Source organism: Mytilus trossulus, chromosome 9, assembly GCF_036588685.1.
Source record: "Mytilus trossulus isolate FHL-02 chromosome 9, PNRI_Mtr1.1.1.hap1, whole genome shotgun sequence".
NCBI classification, from domain to species: Eukaryota; Metazoa; Mollusca; class Bivalvia; order Mytilida; family Mytilidae; genus Mytilus; species Mytilus trossulus.
In genome coordinates this window covers 17,519,377-17,534,855 of record NC_086381.1, presented here as the reverse complement: position 1 = coordinate 17,534,855, position 15,479 = coordinate 17,519,377, and the positions used below count along the sequence as shown (strand labels likewise).

Genomic DNA, 15,479 nt, shown 5'->3' with positions numbered 1-15,479 from the left:
TAGGTAAGTAAAACTACACATAAGAACAATACCACTGTATGAATCTCCAAGATAAGTAAAACTACACATAAGAACAATACCACTGTATGAATCTCCAAGGTAAGTAAAACTACACATAAGAACAATACCCCTGTATGAATCTCCAAGGTAAGTAAAACTACACATAAGAACAATACCACTGTATGAATCTCCAAGATAAGTAAAACTACACATAAGAACAATACCCCTGTATGAATCTCCAAGGTAAGTAAAACTACACATAAGAACAATACCACTGTATGAATCTCCAAGGTAAGTAAAACTACACATAAGAACAATACCCCTGTATGAATCTCCAAGGTAAGTAAAACTACACATAAGAACAATACCACTGTATGAATCTCCAAGATAAGTAAAACTACACATAAGAACAATACCCCTGTATGAATCTCCAAGGTAAGTAAAACTACACATAAGAATAATACCACTGTATGAATCTCCAAGATAAGTTAAACTACACATAAGAACAATACCACTGTATGAATCTCCTATGTAAGTAGGATAACAGAGCTTTGATGAAAATGTCTACATATGACGATTACTTGTATGATTGCATGTTTACGACTTCAGCTTTATGTCTAGCTTTTGGTCCATACAAATGGTTCATGGGAAAAACGTTTAAGAATATTTTGGTTGCAGCAAATGTCAAATGTTTGTTTTGGATATACTAGCAAGGAAAGATAATGATATATAGAAGATTTGTGAGATGACTTCTGTACTTGGTTGAGTTTTCATGTTTTAAATTCCTCTTAATAAATTAATGTCAACTATGTTGGAAATGTACTCCACTAAACAATACAAAAACATTTCTGCATGATTAGGTAGCAAGGAATTTTTGTCGAGAAGGAAGGGTAACTGGAGATAATTTGTTAGATATTTATTAGTAAAAAAAATTCAAAGCAGAAAACTTCAGTGCTAAATGTTTTTAAATTTCAGGCGTATAGCTTACCAGGAGGCATCTCAAACTTTTGGTGTGATATCAATGAGACTTGACCTTCAAGACAGCAGTGGTATGACCCCTACACGACCTAGTGCTAGTACACATGCTGCCATGACAACATCAAGTTCTAGTGGTAAAATGGTCACGCAAGGAACAAGTACAATGGGAGAACATTGTGGAGATGAGGTTGAGGTTCACACTCTGCTAGTCATAGATCAGCACACTTTTGAAGGTAATTTATATTCATTTATTATGTGTAAGAGAGGAAGAGATAGCTGAATAAGGAAATAACATTGTATATATTTGAAAAAAGTCATTAATAAAATCCAATCATTTTAAACCGCTGTCTTCAAAAATTGGAAAGATAATATATAAGGAGTCATGCTATTATTTTTACCTGCATTGCAAAATTTGAAAGGGGGCCTAGTTAATGTTCAACTTGATCTAGATTTCACAGGCGTTGGTTCACCTCGCGGAATTTAATTTATTATTTAATCGCGAACCCCTGCATCCGAAAGGAACCGCCAAGCTAACAGCGCCGATCTACAGGCCACCAGCATATACATGGACCAAGGAATATTCCATACTTACAACGAAATAACAACTGAATCAAGATGACCAAGATGTCCGATACCACCTATACATCTATAAATGATAGCAGATATAAATGATTGCAGAAGAAACGTACCACGGGCGCCGATCTTAAATGAACTAGGAATTCACAACTATGCCATTGTACAGACCAACTACTGCAGACGATCCAAAAATTATATAGTCACCAAATAATTAACAAAGGAACAGTTTTTGACAATTTTATTATCCACAGCGGCGATCATAATCTTCCTATTGTTGCCGACGCGCCGGGAAGTAGTAACCTCCAACTATGGCCAGGTTGGAAGAGAAGCCTTGCGAAGTGGTAGGAACCATGGGAAGTTCGTCCTATTAGATGCCAAGCCTTTAGAACAATTTCATGTATCATATAATAGTAAAACGAACTCAAGTTACTTTGTATACAAACTTTAATTTTCTATATTTATCTTATCTATTTATAACTCTGTATTGCTACTTTCACTTTTCATTGTTTCTCTCACCATGACGACGTCAAATTCAATGCACCACTTTGAGTACTTCAGGGGCTCAATTTCTGTATAAAAATTGTCCTGATGAAGCCTGCCTTGCTGGCGAAACATGTAGACATAGATAATAAAATTGCAGATCTTTTGAAGTGTTGTTGTCAATTTTAATAATTGATCTAGATCTGTTCAAGGAAAATTCTCATTAGAGTTTTCTTCACTTCAATGATAGGTAATGGCCAGTTATGCTCCTGTATACATGTTTCCTCAATCAATTATAATCAGCAAATCAGGCTCAGACCTGGTACTGGTCTTGTTATTAAAAGTTGTTGCTTAGTAGATAAAACTAAATGATGAAAATTCATTGAAATTTTTTTATATTTTCCTATAGTACATCATGCCCATCAGTTAATGACAAACGAGTTTGCAACCAGTTTGATCTCAGCCAAGTTTGGAGACGATCCTAAAACCTACTATGTAGTAGGAACAGCTCTTGTACATCCAGAGGAAGGGGAACCTAAACAAGGAAGAATCATCATCTTTGATTTCAGTGATGGTAAGTTCTATAGGTCATAGGCAGCAGGTGGTCATATGTCAAAATTGGTTGAATGTGAAGATGTGATAATGATAAAACAGGTTCATTTGTATCATTTTATTCAAATCATTTAAATAGTAAAATTTATTTTTTAGTACTAATATCTTGATGCCAAGTATTTATCAATTTATGTCTGCCCTGATTCTGGAGAATATAATAGTAATGGATATATTATAAGAAAGATTGAGCAGTCATACGCCTACCAATTGATCAAAGATAATTTTGAAATATAACAATTTAATTTAGTCATGTCAATGATGGATGGCTCAAATTGTTTACAGTCGATTCCATTGAGTGTGTAGGTAAAGGTTGATAGCTGAACCATGAAGTCATTATTAGGTCAAGTAAACTATCCTCCTTTAGGAATAGACTAGTCCAACAGATAACCAATCTATTTGTCTGTAGGACTAGGCTACTTTGGAAGGTGGGTAGTATACCTAAGCTAATAATGTCTTAACGGTTCAGCTATTAAGCAAGCTAACCAAAGATATTACCTTTATCTACACACTCATTGCAAAAGGCTGTAAGACTCTTGCCTTGCCATTAGAATTTAGATCATTGAAATGGAAAATTTATGTTTTAGGTAAGTTAAATCAAGTAGCAGAAAAAGACATCAAGGGAGCAGCCTACAGCTTGGTGGAATTTAATGGAAAACTTCTGGCTAGTATAAATAGTACTGTAAGTACAAGTTAACGATAACCTTTTAGCATTTTTAGTGGAAGAAGACATCAAGTCTTCTGAAGACTTAAGGGGCTGACCATTGGCATTGAGTCGCACTATGCCGCATTCATTTCGTGTATTACAATTTCAAAACAACTTAGATTCCTGACACCGATTTTTACACATGATTAGGCATCTGAATCATTTAATTTGTAAATTATGATTGTAAAACAATCACTATCGTAAATATGACCCTTTTATTTATGTAAATTATTAGATTTCATCTCATCCACATGAACGTTATTTGTTTACTTGTAACAGGATGTTTTAACTAGATATTTGTATTACGCATGCGTGAATTTGGTATCGGGACAACTCGCCCTGTTTACAAGTTCGCCCTTGAAGTTACGAATTTGCAATCCTGCAGACAAGAAGATTTTGTTTTTATATAAATAAAAAGGATATATAAAGTGTTGTCTTTATTCATGGTTTTCCTTTGTCATGTGAATTAGATGCCCTTCGTAACATACATGTGAACTATGGCTTCACTTGACAGCTTGGGTGTCAAACATACTGGTAATCAACGATGTTTACCTCCGTCTAACTGCCGCTGTGTTATCAAAACGATGTGTATTGGGAATATTGAAATACTTTTTTGTTACTTCTCTTTGTTTTATCCTGTTTTCAGCTATTTTGCTTTTAAAAATGTAAATTGTAAAAAGACTATAAATGATTAATATTTTAATCAAATAATCATAAAAGGATGTTGATTAAATGAATTTAAATGATTTTGGACAAATAAAAAAATTAAAATTTATAACTTATTTTAGCAATCTAGACCTCCTTTCAAGGATTAAATTGAAGTTTATATCAAAAATTTGTTTTTAACAGATAAGTTAGAAGTCAACATACCATATGTGCAACCAGACTAATAAAAGGTCTAGTAGTTAGATTAATTCCTAGTAAAATCCTGAAATTTAAATTTGTAAATGTTAGTATATATAAGATTTTATTGTGTAAGCTAAGAAATAGCAAGACATTTTACACTGTTTTTAAGTCTTTTTAAGCTTTCTACAAATATGAATTTCATAATGCTTAAAATCCATGCAGTACTAGTGTTAGTGTATGTTATTTTTTTAATTAATTTACGATGTTGCAAATATACATGTGGAGCTTATTTCTTTCTTATTTGTCTATACATTTACAAATGATAAAGAGATGGAGACATGAACAAAAATATATACAGATAAGATATATAAATATAATGATTCATTTGCAAGCAGTGAACAATCATTTGTCAAAAACAAAACAAAACAAGAAACAGATTCTTCTTATTATTTTATTTTATTCAAATAGAGAGGCAATAAGGGAACTATAAACATTACAATTTGATGGAAATTTGAAGAAAAAACACGATTTCTACATCATTTGGTTACATTTACGACAAAATTTATGTTGATAAAAAAACATGATGTTTTGACCATTCAGTACTTAATAGATGCATAGTTCTTGGGGAAAAGTTTCATCAAATAATATGAATATAAATGACTTTTTTTGTGCTCATTTTTTACAGTGGGTTGTGATGATCTTCCAGTTAGGTTACCCTCATTTGGAGTGTTGTTCCCAACCTGTTAAAGGTCCATCTTTGTGCATAATTCAAAATTGGAAATTTCAACAAGCATCTAATATTCTTAATCTTGAAAATAAACCCTGGTCTGCTAGCTTCATGTATATTTTTTCTACCGATTTAATATATAACTAGAATCATGCAAACAGACTTAAGGAAAAGGCATGTAAGTTCATCATACAAATATGACACTTTTTCTAGACAATCCAGATCTTGCAAAATACGTCGCTAAAAATTGTAACCTTTAAAATTGTTTTTGTGCAGTAAAAACCCATATGGGAACTTTCAAAAGTTGGCAGGTATGTAACAAGTCTTACTATTTTTATGCTCCATTTATGGGCAATATGTTTTCTAGTCTGTCCGTCCGTCCTGCTTCTGGTTATAAAGTTTATGTGATGAAGTTGAAATCCAATCAACTTGAAACTTAGTACACATGTGTTCCTCTTGATATGATCTTCTTAATTACTGCCAAATTAAAGATTTTACCTAATTTTCATAGTCAACTGAACATAGAAAATGATTGTACGGATGGGAAATCCATGTACTTATGACCTTTTCTTGTTTGAAGAAAAAAAATACATTTTAACGATAATGGAACAAAGCAGCCTGGGTAAGGGGGGCTGCTTTTATGGTAATTCACCTTCTTCCACTTCAGAGCTATCAGCTCTTTGATTATTTCGGGACTGTTAAACAATATTGTATTGATAAGAATCAAGTAAGTAAGTTATCAAAGGTTCTGAAAAAACACATTTTTCATTCATAGTTTTTTAAAGTAGTATTTTCTGGAACAGCCCTTATTCAAATCCTTTGAACTTACAAAATTACACACAAAAAATCAAGAGAGACAACTCACATTACTGTTAAATGGATTTTTTATTTACTTTACAAATATTCATATAGAACATGTAGAATAAAGCTAAGTTAATAGAGGTATTGTACTAAATGTATCACAATATTGATATAAGCGTGCTGAAGAAGTATATGTTATGTGATTGTCTTGATATTCATCTGTCTAAAATTGGAAATAAGATTAACAAAGAAATGTTTTGAAAAAAATTAAAAAAGAAAGGAGGCGTTTTACACTGGTAGAAAATCAATCAAAAGGAGAATGGAAATGGGGAATGTGTCATAGAGACAACAACCCCACCATAGAGCAGACAACAGCAGAAGGTCACCAACAGGTCTTCAATGCAGCAAGAAATTCTCGCACCTGGAGGCGTCCTTTAGGTATACTTTCTTTTACAGGTTAGATTGTTTGAGTGGACTGCTGAGAAGGAACTTCGGTTAGAATGTAGCCATTTTAACAACATAATAGCTTTGTATTTGAAAACTAAAGGTGATTTTGCTTTAGTCGGAGACTTGATGAGATCGATTACTTTGTTGTTGTATAAACCTATGGAAGGATGCTTTGAGGAGGTAAGTACTTATACAAAGAAACTTTTTGTAGTAAATTAAAAGTCTGGAGGGTTTATGAGTTTTCTATACTTGATTAAATTTCATTTTGATTCTTAAATATGTAAAAAAAAAAAAAAAAAAAAAAAAAAAAGGAAAAAACTGATAAAAACTGATACAGTAAATTAGAATTTGATGAACTTTTGTTTGAATGTAAGAGCCCTAGAGTGTTGCTTACAAATGGTAATTCTCTATTAAAGCAAATGCTGAATACCCACAAAAAAGTAGTGTTTCTTAATGAATCATTCTCACAGAAACTCACACGACTTAGTAATTTTGTAGGGTTGAAAAAGCATTGACCATTCGCTCATTTTTAGAATTAAGTGCAAAATGTACATTGGTCAATGCTTTTACACCCCAATGAATTTACGAGTAACAAATTATTTAAAGCTTTGTATCTTTCAAGGTACCATCTTGCTTTTAATTTAACCAATATCAACTTGCTCTGAAAGCTTTACACACGATGAAGCGTCAGTTCTCATATTAGAAGCTGTTTAAGTAGGAGAGATGCATACAGGAGAAGGCGGAGTTATATGAATGATTGTTTGGTCTCTTTTTAGTAAGTGCTTGTAAATTGTTTTAATTTTATAATCTCTCATATATATGAATGATTGATTTCAGATTGCCAGAGATTGCAATCCTAACTGGATGACAGCTGTAGAAATTTTAGATGATGATAATTTCCTGGGAGCTGAGAATTCATTCAACTTGTTCACATGTCAGAAAGATAGGTTAGTGTTTACAAGTGTTAAAAATAATTGATACCATAAGAAATTAGTAGAAATTGTGGCTAGTATATGAAAAAATGAATACTTATTAACATCTTGCAAAAAAATAGATGTTTTAATATTCTATATTTCAAGTTAGTACTAATCAATGGTTTTGATTCATATTTATGTGTTTATTAATAACATTGGATTAATTTTAATCTGTTTTATTTTATACAGTGCTGCAACAACAGATGAAGAACGACAAAACTTACAAGAAGTAGGATTGTTCCACCTTGGTGAATTTGTAAATGTTTTCAGGCATGGTAAGTTTTGTTTAGATATTGAGGGAATGTCAATAGCGTAGGGTCTAAAAATTAGTATTTTTTTTCATATTGTTATCTTTGTAAGAAAAAGTAATGCAGAGTTTCTGGCAAATATTTTTATGTTGCTGGCAACTTATGAATTTGACATAAAATTAATTTAGGACACATGGAAAGTATTTTACACATGATTAGCAAAATTGTTTCCTAAAAATGTGTAATATTAATACAAGGAGATGTCAGATAGGTATTTTGAAGTCTACCAAACAAAATTAGCAATTCTATTAAATTTAAAGTATAATAGGGTACATCATTTCTTGACTTAACAAAGTGTTCCTTCTTTGGTGATTATCAAACAGAAATTGTGTTCGATTATTTTCGAATAACAAGGTTCTATATAAATAAATGTCATTTCAGATTTATTATGAAACTATTTTTGAACAGTTTTATTCCTGTTTTAGGTTCCTTGGTAATGCAGCATGCTTTGGAGAGCAGTACTCCTACACAAGGCTCTGTTTTGTATGGTACTGTAAATGGAGCAATTGGTAAAATTTAAATTACTTGCATTTACTTTAAATTTGAAGAAAAATGTATTTATTCAATATGGAATCAGAAGTCAGAACAGAGGGGTACCTTATTCCAAGTAGCCAATGCTTTTAAACTCATGCCTTAATAATAATGCTTTGCACTGACATTATTTTACAGGAAACAATAAACTTATTAAGTTTATGAATTTTGTAATTGTACTAAAAGTAAGTGAAACTGAAGTTGTTATTTCCTCACATGAAGTTGATATGAAATATATTATGTATCTTGTTTTATCCCTTTTACAAAACTTTACTCTGTGCTGCACTTGGGTCAATATCTTTAATTGTTTTTACATAGGCGGTAATGGTAACGTTTTTTCCTGTAGCTCGGTCCATGTCGTAAACTTGGATATGTATGATAGCTCATTTCGAAGTTGTGACATTTTCACATATGTGGTTATATTTTCGGGGAACGAAGTGAGATTACTTTTTCCGTAAATTAGCATACCCTGAACATCCTTTGGTGATGCAGCTCCTTGTGGTAAAATATCCCCTGTTTTTAAAACACAATAAGTTCTTTGAAAATTTAATACTTTGAACACATTCAATAGCTCCATAGTTTTTACACATTTATTCTATGTTCCTCTACTTTCCTAATCACCACAAATGGTTAAGCTCAGTCATTTGTATAAAATAGAAACATGTCCAATATCACTACACAGAGATTTTTTCTTTACACGTGACTTTCCTCATTTCAAGGCGCATTAGGGATGTTGTCCCACTTGATGAAAAGCCAAAACAGAGTAATCAAATATTGGGATAAATACTTAATATAACATGCAATCTTTGTACAATATAACAAAGGATAATTGACTGATAGTTCAAATGATAAATATTTCACTCCACAGTGTTAGTGTTATTGCCTTAAATTAGGGGAGAATAAAGGCTATTTCCCCTGAGGAAGAATCACAATTTGAAAAAAAAATTGCTTAAAATTATTCCCAAAAAGACAACTTTTTTCCCAAACAGTGCAGTCTCAGAAGTAATTATGCATGACAACAAACCGAAAAACACTCATTTAAACAATGCTCTTGCCTAAAATGACTATATGTGCACATTTGAAGGTCTATTTATGTATCATTACTGACAAAATGAGGTCTTATTTTAAAGCAGGGTTTGACTCTTGAAAATGGGTCTGTAAATTGAAGTTTCAGTCTTTATCATGGTTTACTTTTTAAATTTCCCAATGTGATGAAAATGATGCATATTTTAACAATAAAAAAGGGTAGAGGTAGTTTCGAAAAAAGCCAACAATATCACTGCTCCAATACAATATACATAAACTTGGTATGTTCTTTTTACAGGACTGGTTACACAAGTTCCTCAAGACTTCTTTAATTTCTTGTCTGAGATACAGGCTCGTCTGGCAAAGGTCATCAAAAGTGTGGGAAAAATAGATCATTCATTGTATCCTTTTTGTAAGAGGTTGAATTTATAATGCATTGATCTTGTGGAGATATTTGAAGTGATTATATGAAAATTTAATTACTGCATATTTCAGTCAGTATGTAGCTAATGGTAATATATTTGGTTAGCTTGCTTGTTAGCTGAAGCGTGAAGTCATTGTTAGGTAAGGTATACTACCCTCCTTTTAAGTAGCTTAGTCCTACAGAGAGATAGATTGGTTATCTGTTGGGCTAGTCTACTATTAAAGGAGGGTAGTTTACCTAACCTAACAATGACTTCACAGTTCAGCTATCAAGCAAGCTAACCAAATATATTACCATAAGCTACATACTGACTGAAATCTGCTGTAACTGATTTCCAGTGAAGTTTACATCAAGAACTTTCAGGATAAGAAAAAGATGTGTACAAATTATGCTCCAAGAAATACAGAGTCTGAAGATAGATGAGTGGACAACTGTCACTTAAAATAACATCAAGAAGTATAAACTTTTGAATTTGGAAATTTTATGATGACTTGTATGTAACATTTATATAATATTCACTTTTTTTATTCACACAATGCTAAATTTTAAACCTTAACCAAAAAATCAGCTGGAGATCATTTCACACAGAGAGGAAAACAGAGCCATCAACTGGATTCATTGATGGAGATTTAATTGAAAGTTTCTTAGATCTGAATAGAGACAAAATGCAAGAAGTTGTACAAGCATTACAAGTAATTACACAATATTCATATGCAAAAAAAAACAACCCATGAACTGATTTAAATTTGTAATTACTCATAGAATAGATTAATGCTTCCAAAATATATCTAGAGGTAAATACTGCAGTGTTTTCAATACCAAAGTGTTGCTATTCTTAACAAATATTTACACATTTGTTTTGAAAGCAAAACTGACCCTTAATTTAAACATCTTATTATGATCTTTATTATGTTCTGAAAATATTAAAATTGTAGGTAATGTATAAAACATTTAGCCAGATCGCCATACTGTTGTCCCAATCAGAAATCCTGCACTAATCAAAAGATTTGTGTTAGAATTTATAACACATGTTGTTATATACAAAATAATGTACAGTTTTAATTTTTAACATATATAGGGTTTCATGTAAAATAGATCCATGGAAATATAGTTTTTATGCCCCACTTACGATTGTAAATGGGCATTATGTTTTCTGGTCTGTGTGTCTATCTGTCTGTCTGTCCCACTTCCGGTTAAAGTGTTTGGTCGAGGTAGTTTTTGATGAAGCTGCAGTCCAATCAACTTGAAACTTAGTACACATGTTGCTTATGATATGATCTTTCTAATTATAAAGCCAAATTAGACTTTTGACCCTAATTTCACAGTCCATTGAACATGGAAAATGATTGTGCGAGTGGGACATCCTTGTACTTTGGACACATTCTTGTTCACTAGTGATTTAGATTTGATTTAAATGTTTCAGATGGATGATGGTAGTGGGATGAAGAGAGAGTCTACTGTAGATGATATAGTCAAGATGATAGAAGAACTCACAAGGATTCACTAATATTTATTGTTTTTTACTTGTAAATAATGTATTGATTGCCATACTAATTTTTATTTCAAAGCTGCAATTAAGAGTGTTTCTATTCCTCATCATCATTGCATCAAAATATTCTATCCAATAAGTTCAGTTTGGCATGCTCATTTGTGATTTTGGGGAATTTTCTGACTACAATTATTGTTGATACTTAATTCTATAAATAAGTTTTTAGCAGTAAATTTATTCTTTGAATAATTGTGTAGCAGTAAATTTGTTCTTTAATTAACTTTGTAGCAGTAATTTGTTCAGCATTTGATTTGATGTTCCTGACACCCTTAGAATACAATATTTATGCATCATTCTTTTCATGTTAATAATGTAAATATGGTAATTCCTTTTCCATGCTTTTTCTTTTAGGAAAATGTACCATTTTGCTTTCATTTTGTCGAAGAAAAAAAAATTATGAATTTCAAATCTGCATCTGATTATTTACAAAGATAAGACAAATTAAAAAGCCTGAAAAGGCATAAAAGGTTTCTTAGAGGGTGGGGAAGTCAATTGATTTAATTGGATAATTTCAATGAATTTAATAACCCATTTCTATTTAGATAATGGGGGATCATTCAATTCAGGATAATAGTGGGCATTTTTTTTGCTAAATCATTCATTTCACTTGTATAAATATAAACCTGTATCTTTATATCAAGGATTTAGGAACAAATACATTTTCTGTTTATATACTGAACTATTTCAATTTAGACCAAGTTCAGTCTAAAATTATGAAACTTGATACCATTGTTATTTCATGTTTGGCATTTCTTATTTTTGGACAGCATTTATTTCTGTGTATATAGATTCTTCTGTTAAAAAACAAGATTAAATATAAAGATTATTTTCTAATGGATCTTCAATATTGAATTCAAATGAATTAAGCATAATTTATTCATGAAGATTATGTACTATTTATAAAAGTATGAAAATTGAAGCTCAAAATAAACATGTTTGAAAATAGAAATTTTGATGGGAAAAATCTGTTAAATGTCATTAAAAGACATTGTTAATTCCAAAATATTGTTGGAATTCTTGCAAGATGTAAAAAAAGAACATTAGAAGGACGTTGTAAGATAATCTTGAATGTTCATCCTTAAGAACATTAGAAGGACGTTGTAAGATATTATTGAACATCCTTAAGAACATTTCTAACCTACATATACTCCAGTTATCATCCATCTTCACACATTGTAGTTCTTGTTATTTAAATAACCATTGTTGTGACTGATGTGTTTACTGTTATTGTACATTGTACTGTTTATAGTGCTGAAATATTTTATAGAAAAAAATGAATGAAGTGTTGAAATGAATATCAGTGTTTGTTTATTATTTAAACTACCAGTTATATTACTGTGGATTCATTTATTTTCAAGGGTATCAATTTCCGTGGATTGCTGAAAACTTGCATTTTCGTGGATATTTGATTTCATGGTTTTGTCAATCTCTGTATACAAAGCCTATTAAAAATATGTTATTTGTTGACTATTTGAATATGTGGTTCACCTCTACCCATGAACATTGGTATACAATGGATAATAATGAATCCACAGTATATGAATGAAATCAAATTGATTATAATTCAGTGTCAAAGGCTGATCTTTTAGAGATAGTCATCTTATTGTCATTCCTAATTGAATACCTTGTCATCCAGTAACAACACTGGTTAGCATCACTGCTGCATTTAAAGGTACCTCTGAGGTGGTGGAAAACAAATGAAAAGTTATGTGAGGTCAAATTCTTATTTGTTTCACGTTTTGCTGGTGACATGTCAGTTAGATAAGGGTTGCCTGACCTACACCTCATTTCATGGATGAGTTATCATGGTTTGTTATATGGTCAAGTCTGTACCTCATATTTGATTGGACAATGTTTAGATTTAGAGGTTTGGTCTACTTCTCATATGCTAAAAGCAATAGAGACGCTTTTTTTGGTGTATTGAATTATTGTCAGTTTGGCAGGTTCCATATGACCATCACCTCATTTTCATGGTTTCCTCAGATTATACAATATTTTAAGCATTAGGTCAACTACTTTGGTGCAAGGTGCACATGTCTACTGTGGATTCATTATTTTTCGTTGGACACCAATTTTTGTTGATTTCATGGGTACAGGTAAACCACGAAATTAAATGTTCAACGAATAAGAAATATTCCATAGACATGATAGAACTGTATGCAGACTTTGTCATAACCACAAAATTAATATCCACGAACATGAAATTTTTTCTTTATCCACGATAATAAATGAATCCAGAGTATATAAAATTAAGAAGATGCAGTATTACTGCCAGTGAGACTACTCTACAACAGACTATATGACACCTAAATTAACAACTATAGGTTACCGTTTGGCCTTAAACAATGAGTAAAACCCTAACTGGCAGGGTTTATATGACCATGACTTAATTTAATTTTCATGGTTTATTGGTCACAAAATTAAGATTTTGTGCTTGGATCTGTTCTCTGATACTAATAATGATAGGACCACTATTGTCTCTCCTTCTGAGAAAGTTGCAGAATGCAAGAGATTGTAATCCGGCCAAGGTGTAAACTATTTGTTTATCTCAGAAGGAAGTAATGTGTATGGTTCATAAATTTGCATGCAGAATACTTTCTTAACGAGTGTCCGTCTGTCATATGTCCATTGTCCTTGACCTCATTTTCATGGTTCAGCAACTACTTGTATAAAAAATTTCCAAGTTTTTGAGTCGTGTGAATTTCTCACTTGTTATGAGTATTGGGATAACTATATTTCCTTGTTGGTTCTTCGCAACATTTACATGTCTTTCAGACGTGATTCCACTTCATTTTCACGGATATATTCATTGAAAGTTTGGAATTGTGTCTGTATCTCAGATACTATATGTAAAAAATCAACTTTATTTGGTGTATGGAAATGATTGCAAGGTGTACATGTCTGATTGGCAGGTTTCATCTGACCTTGACTTCTATTTCATGGTTCATTGAAAAATATTAAGTTTTTGTGATTTGGTATCTTTTTCTGGAACTATATGCAATAGGGTCACAATATTTTGTGTAGGGAATGATTGTATTGTGTATAGAACAGAACAGAACAGAACATATTTTATTTCCAATTAAGGGCCCACAAGGGGCATACAGAGCATACATGAATAAGGAAAAAGAATATTAATTTGATAGATACATAGATACAAACATTATTTTACATACAGTAACAATACAATTACTAACTCATATTCACTTTAATAAATTTACCAACAGCATTAAGGACCTGATTGTCTTCACAGTTTAATAAATAAATAAATTTATGCTGATTATCCAGTAAAGAAAAATTTGGAATTCTTTGGCAAACAAAGTCAAAGAGAGCATCTCTATCTGATTTAAAATTTTCACAGTTAGTTAAAAAATGGATTTCATCTTCAACACAGCCAGAGGAGCATTTTTTGCAAATTCTTTCATTTCGTGGAATATTTGAAAAACGTCCAACTTCAATTTGAAGCTTATGAGCAGAAATACGTAATTTGCATATAGATCTTCTTAAATCAAAGTCCTTTATCAAAGAAAGATAATTTTCATAACCAAAATTCTGCTTAAATTTCACATAATTAAACAGTTTTCCATCAGAAGCTTTATTTTGGCTAGCATACCAATTGCTAATATATTTAGTGTGAATTAATTTGCTAGATATGTTCAAAAATTTATATTGTCCGAAATGTTTTACTTCTGGTTTAATTTCAAAAACTTCTAATACTTTCTTAGCAAATGAGTACCAAGAAGTTATGTTAGATTTGTGAAGCTCTTGGCTGCATTTATAAGCATCTTTCAATAGACTGAATTCAGTTGTAAGATTTTCAAATCTATACCAGTATTTTACAATTGACTTTACAATATCATAATGTAAGGGGAAACGCCCCAGTTCTGATAATACAGCAAAATTGACACTCCTTTTGTGTACACCAAGTATAAACTTAGAAAATTTAAGATGGAGATTCTCACACTTAAGATTTTTAAAAATTTTTTTTTTTTTTTTTTTGTATATGTCTGTCCAGCAGGTTTCATAAGACTTGTTTTATAGTTTATTGGTCAGATACTACTATAAGTAATAGGTAAAATGTTTTCTTGAATAGATAGTTATATTGTGTACATGTAGGTCTGGCAGGGTTCGTCTGACCTTGACCTTATTTTCATGTGTGGTTCTATGTTAAGTTTTCTTGGTATTGTCAGTTAATCTGATAATTTAAACTAGTTCAAATATGTTTCGTGTATGGAAGGATTGTAAGGTGTACACATGTCAGTCTGTCGGGGTTCATATGACCTTGTCCACAGTTTCATGGTTCATTGGTTAAATAGGATAATTATAATGTTTTTGTCCTGTCTGTCCGTCAGTCATGCTCTTGTTATCGCGACTCCTCTGAAACCACATAACAGAAATTCATGAAACTTTGTAGATAATAAGGACATACTATGAAGCTGTGTCTATCCACAAAAATTACGATTGATTTTTTTCTAGGAGTGATGCCCCTTTGAACTTATA

General features: G+C 31.5%; 1 protein-coding gene across 1 annotated transcript in view; it reads left to right on the top strand.

The window, feature by feature from the left end:
• The window catches only part of LOC134685220 (DNA damage-binding protein 1-like), a 30,331-nt gene extending 18,054 nt beyond the window's left edge, over positions 1–12,277 (top strand). The window contains exons 19-28 of the mRNA XM_063544738.1: positions 976–1,211; positions 2,444–2,608; positions 3,231–3,325; positions 6,180–6,350; positions 7,008–7,117; positions 7,334–7,419; positions 7,878–7,961; positions 9,308–9,410; positions 10,002–10,125; positions 10,857–12,277. Of these exons, the coding sequence (XP_063400808.1) occupies positions 976–1,211; positions 2,444–2,608; positions 3,231–3,325; positions 6,180–6,350; positions 7,008–7,117; positions 7,334–7,419; positions 7,878–7,961; positions 9,308–9,410; positions 10,002–10,125; positions 10,857–10,940 (1,258 nt within the window). The 3' untranslated portion in view covers positions 10,941–12,277. The remainder of the gene's footprint in view (positions 1–975; positions 1,212–2,443; positions 2,609–3,230; positions 3,326–6,179; positions 6,351–7,007; positions 7,118–7,333; positions 7,420–7,877; positions 7,962–9,307; positions 9,411–10,001; positions 10,126–10,856) is intronic.
• The last annotated feature ends 3,202 nt before the right edge of the window (positions 12,278–15,479 follow it).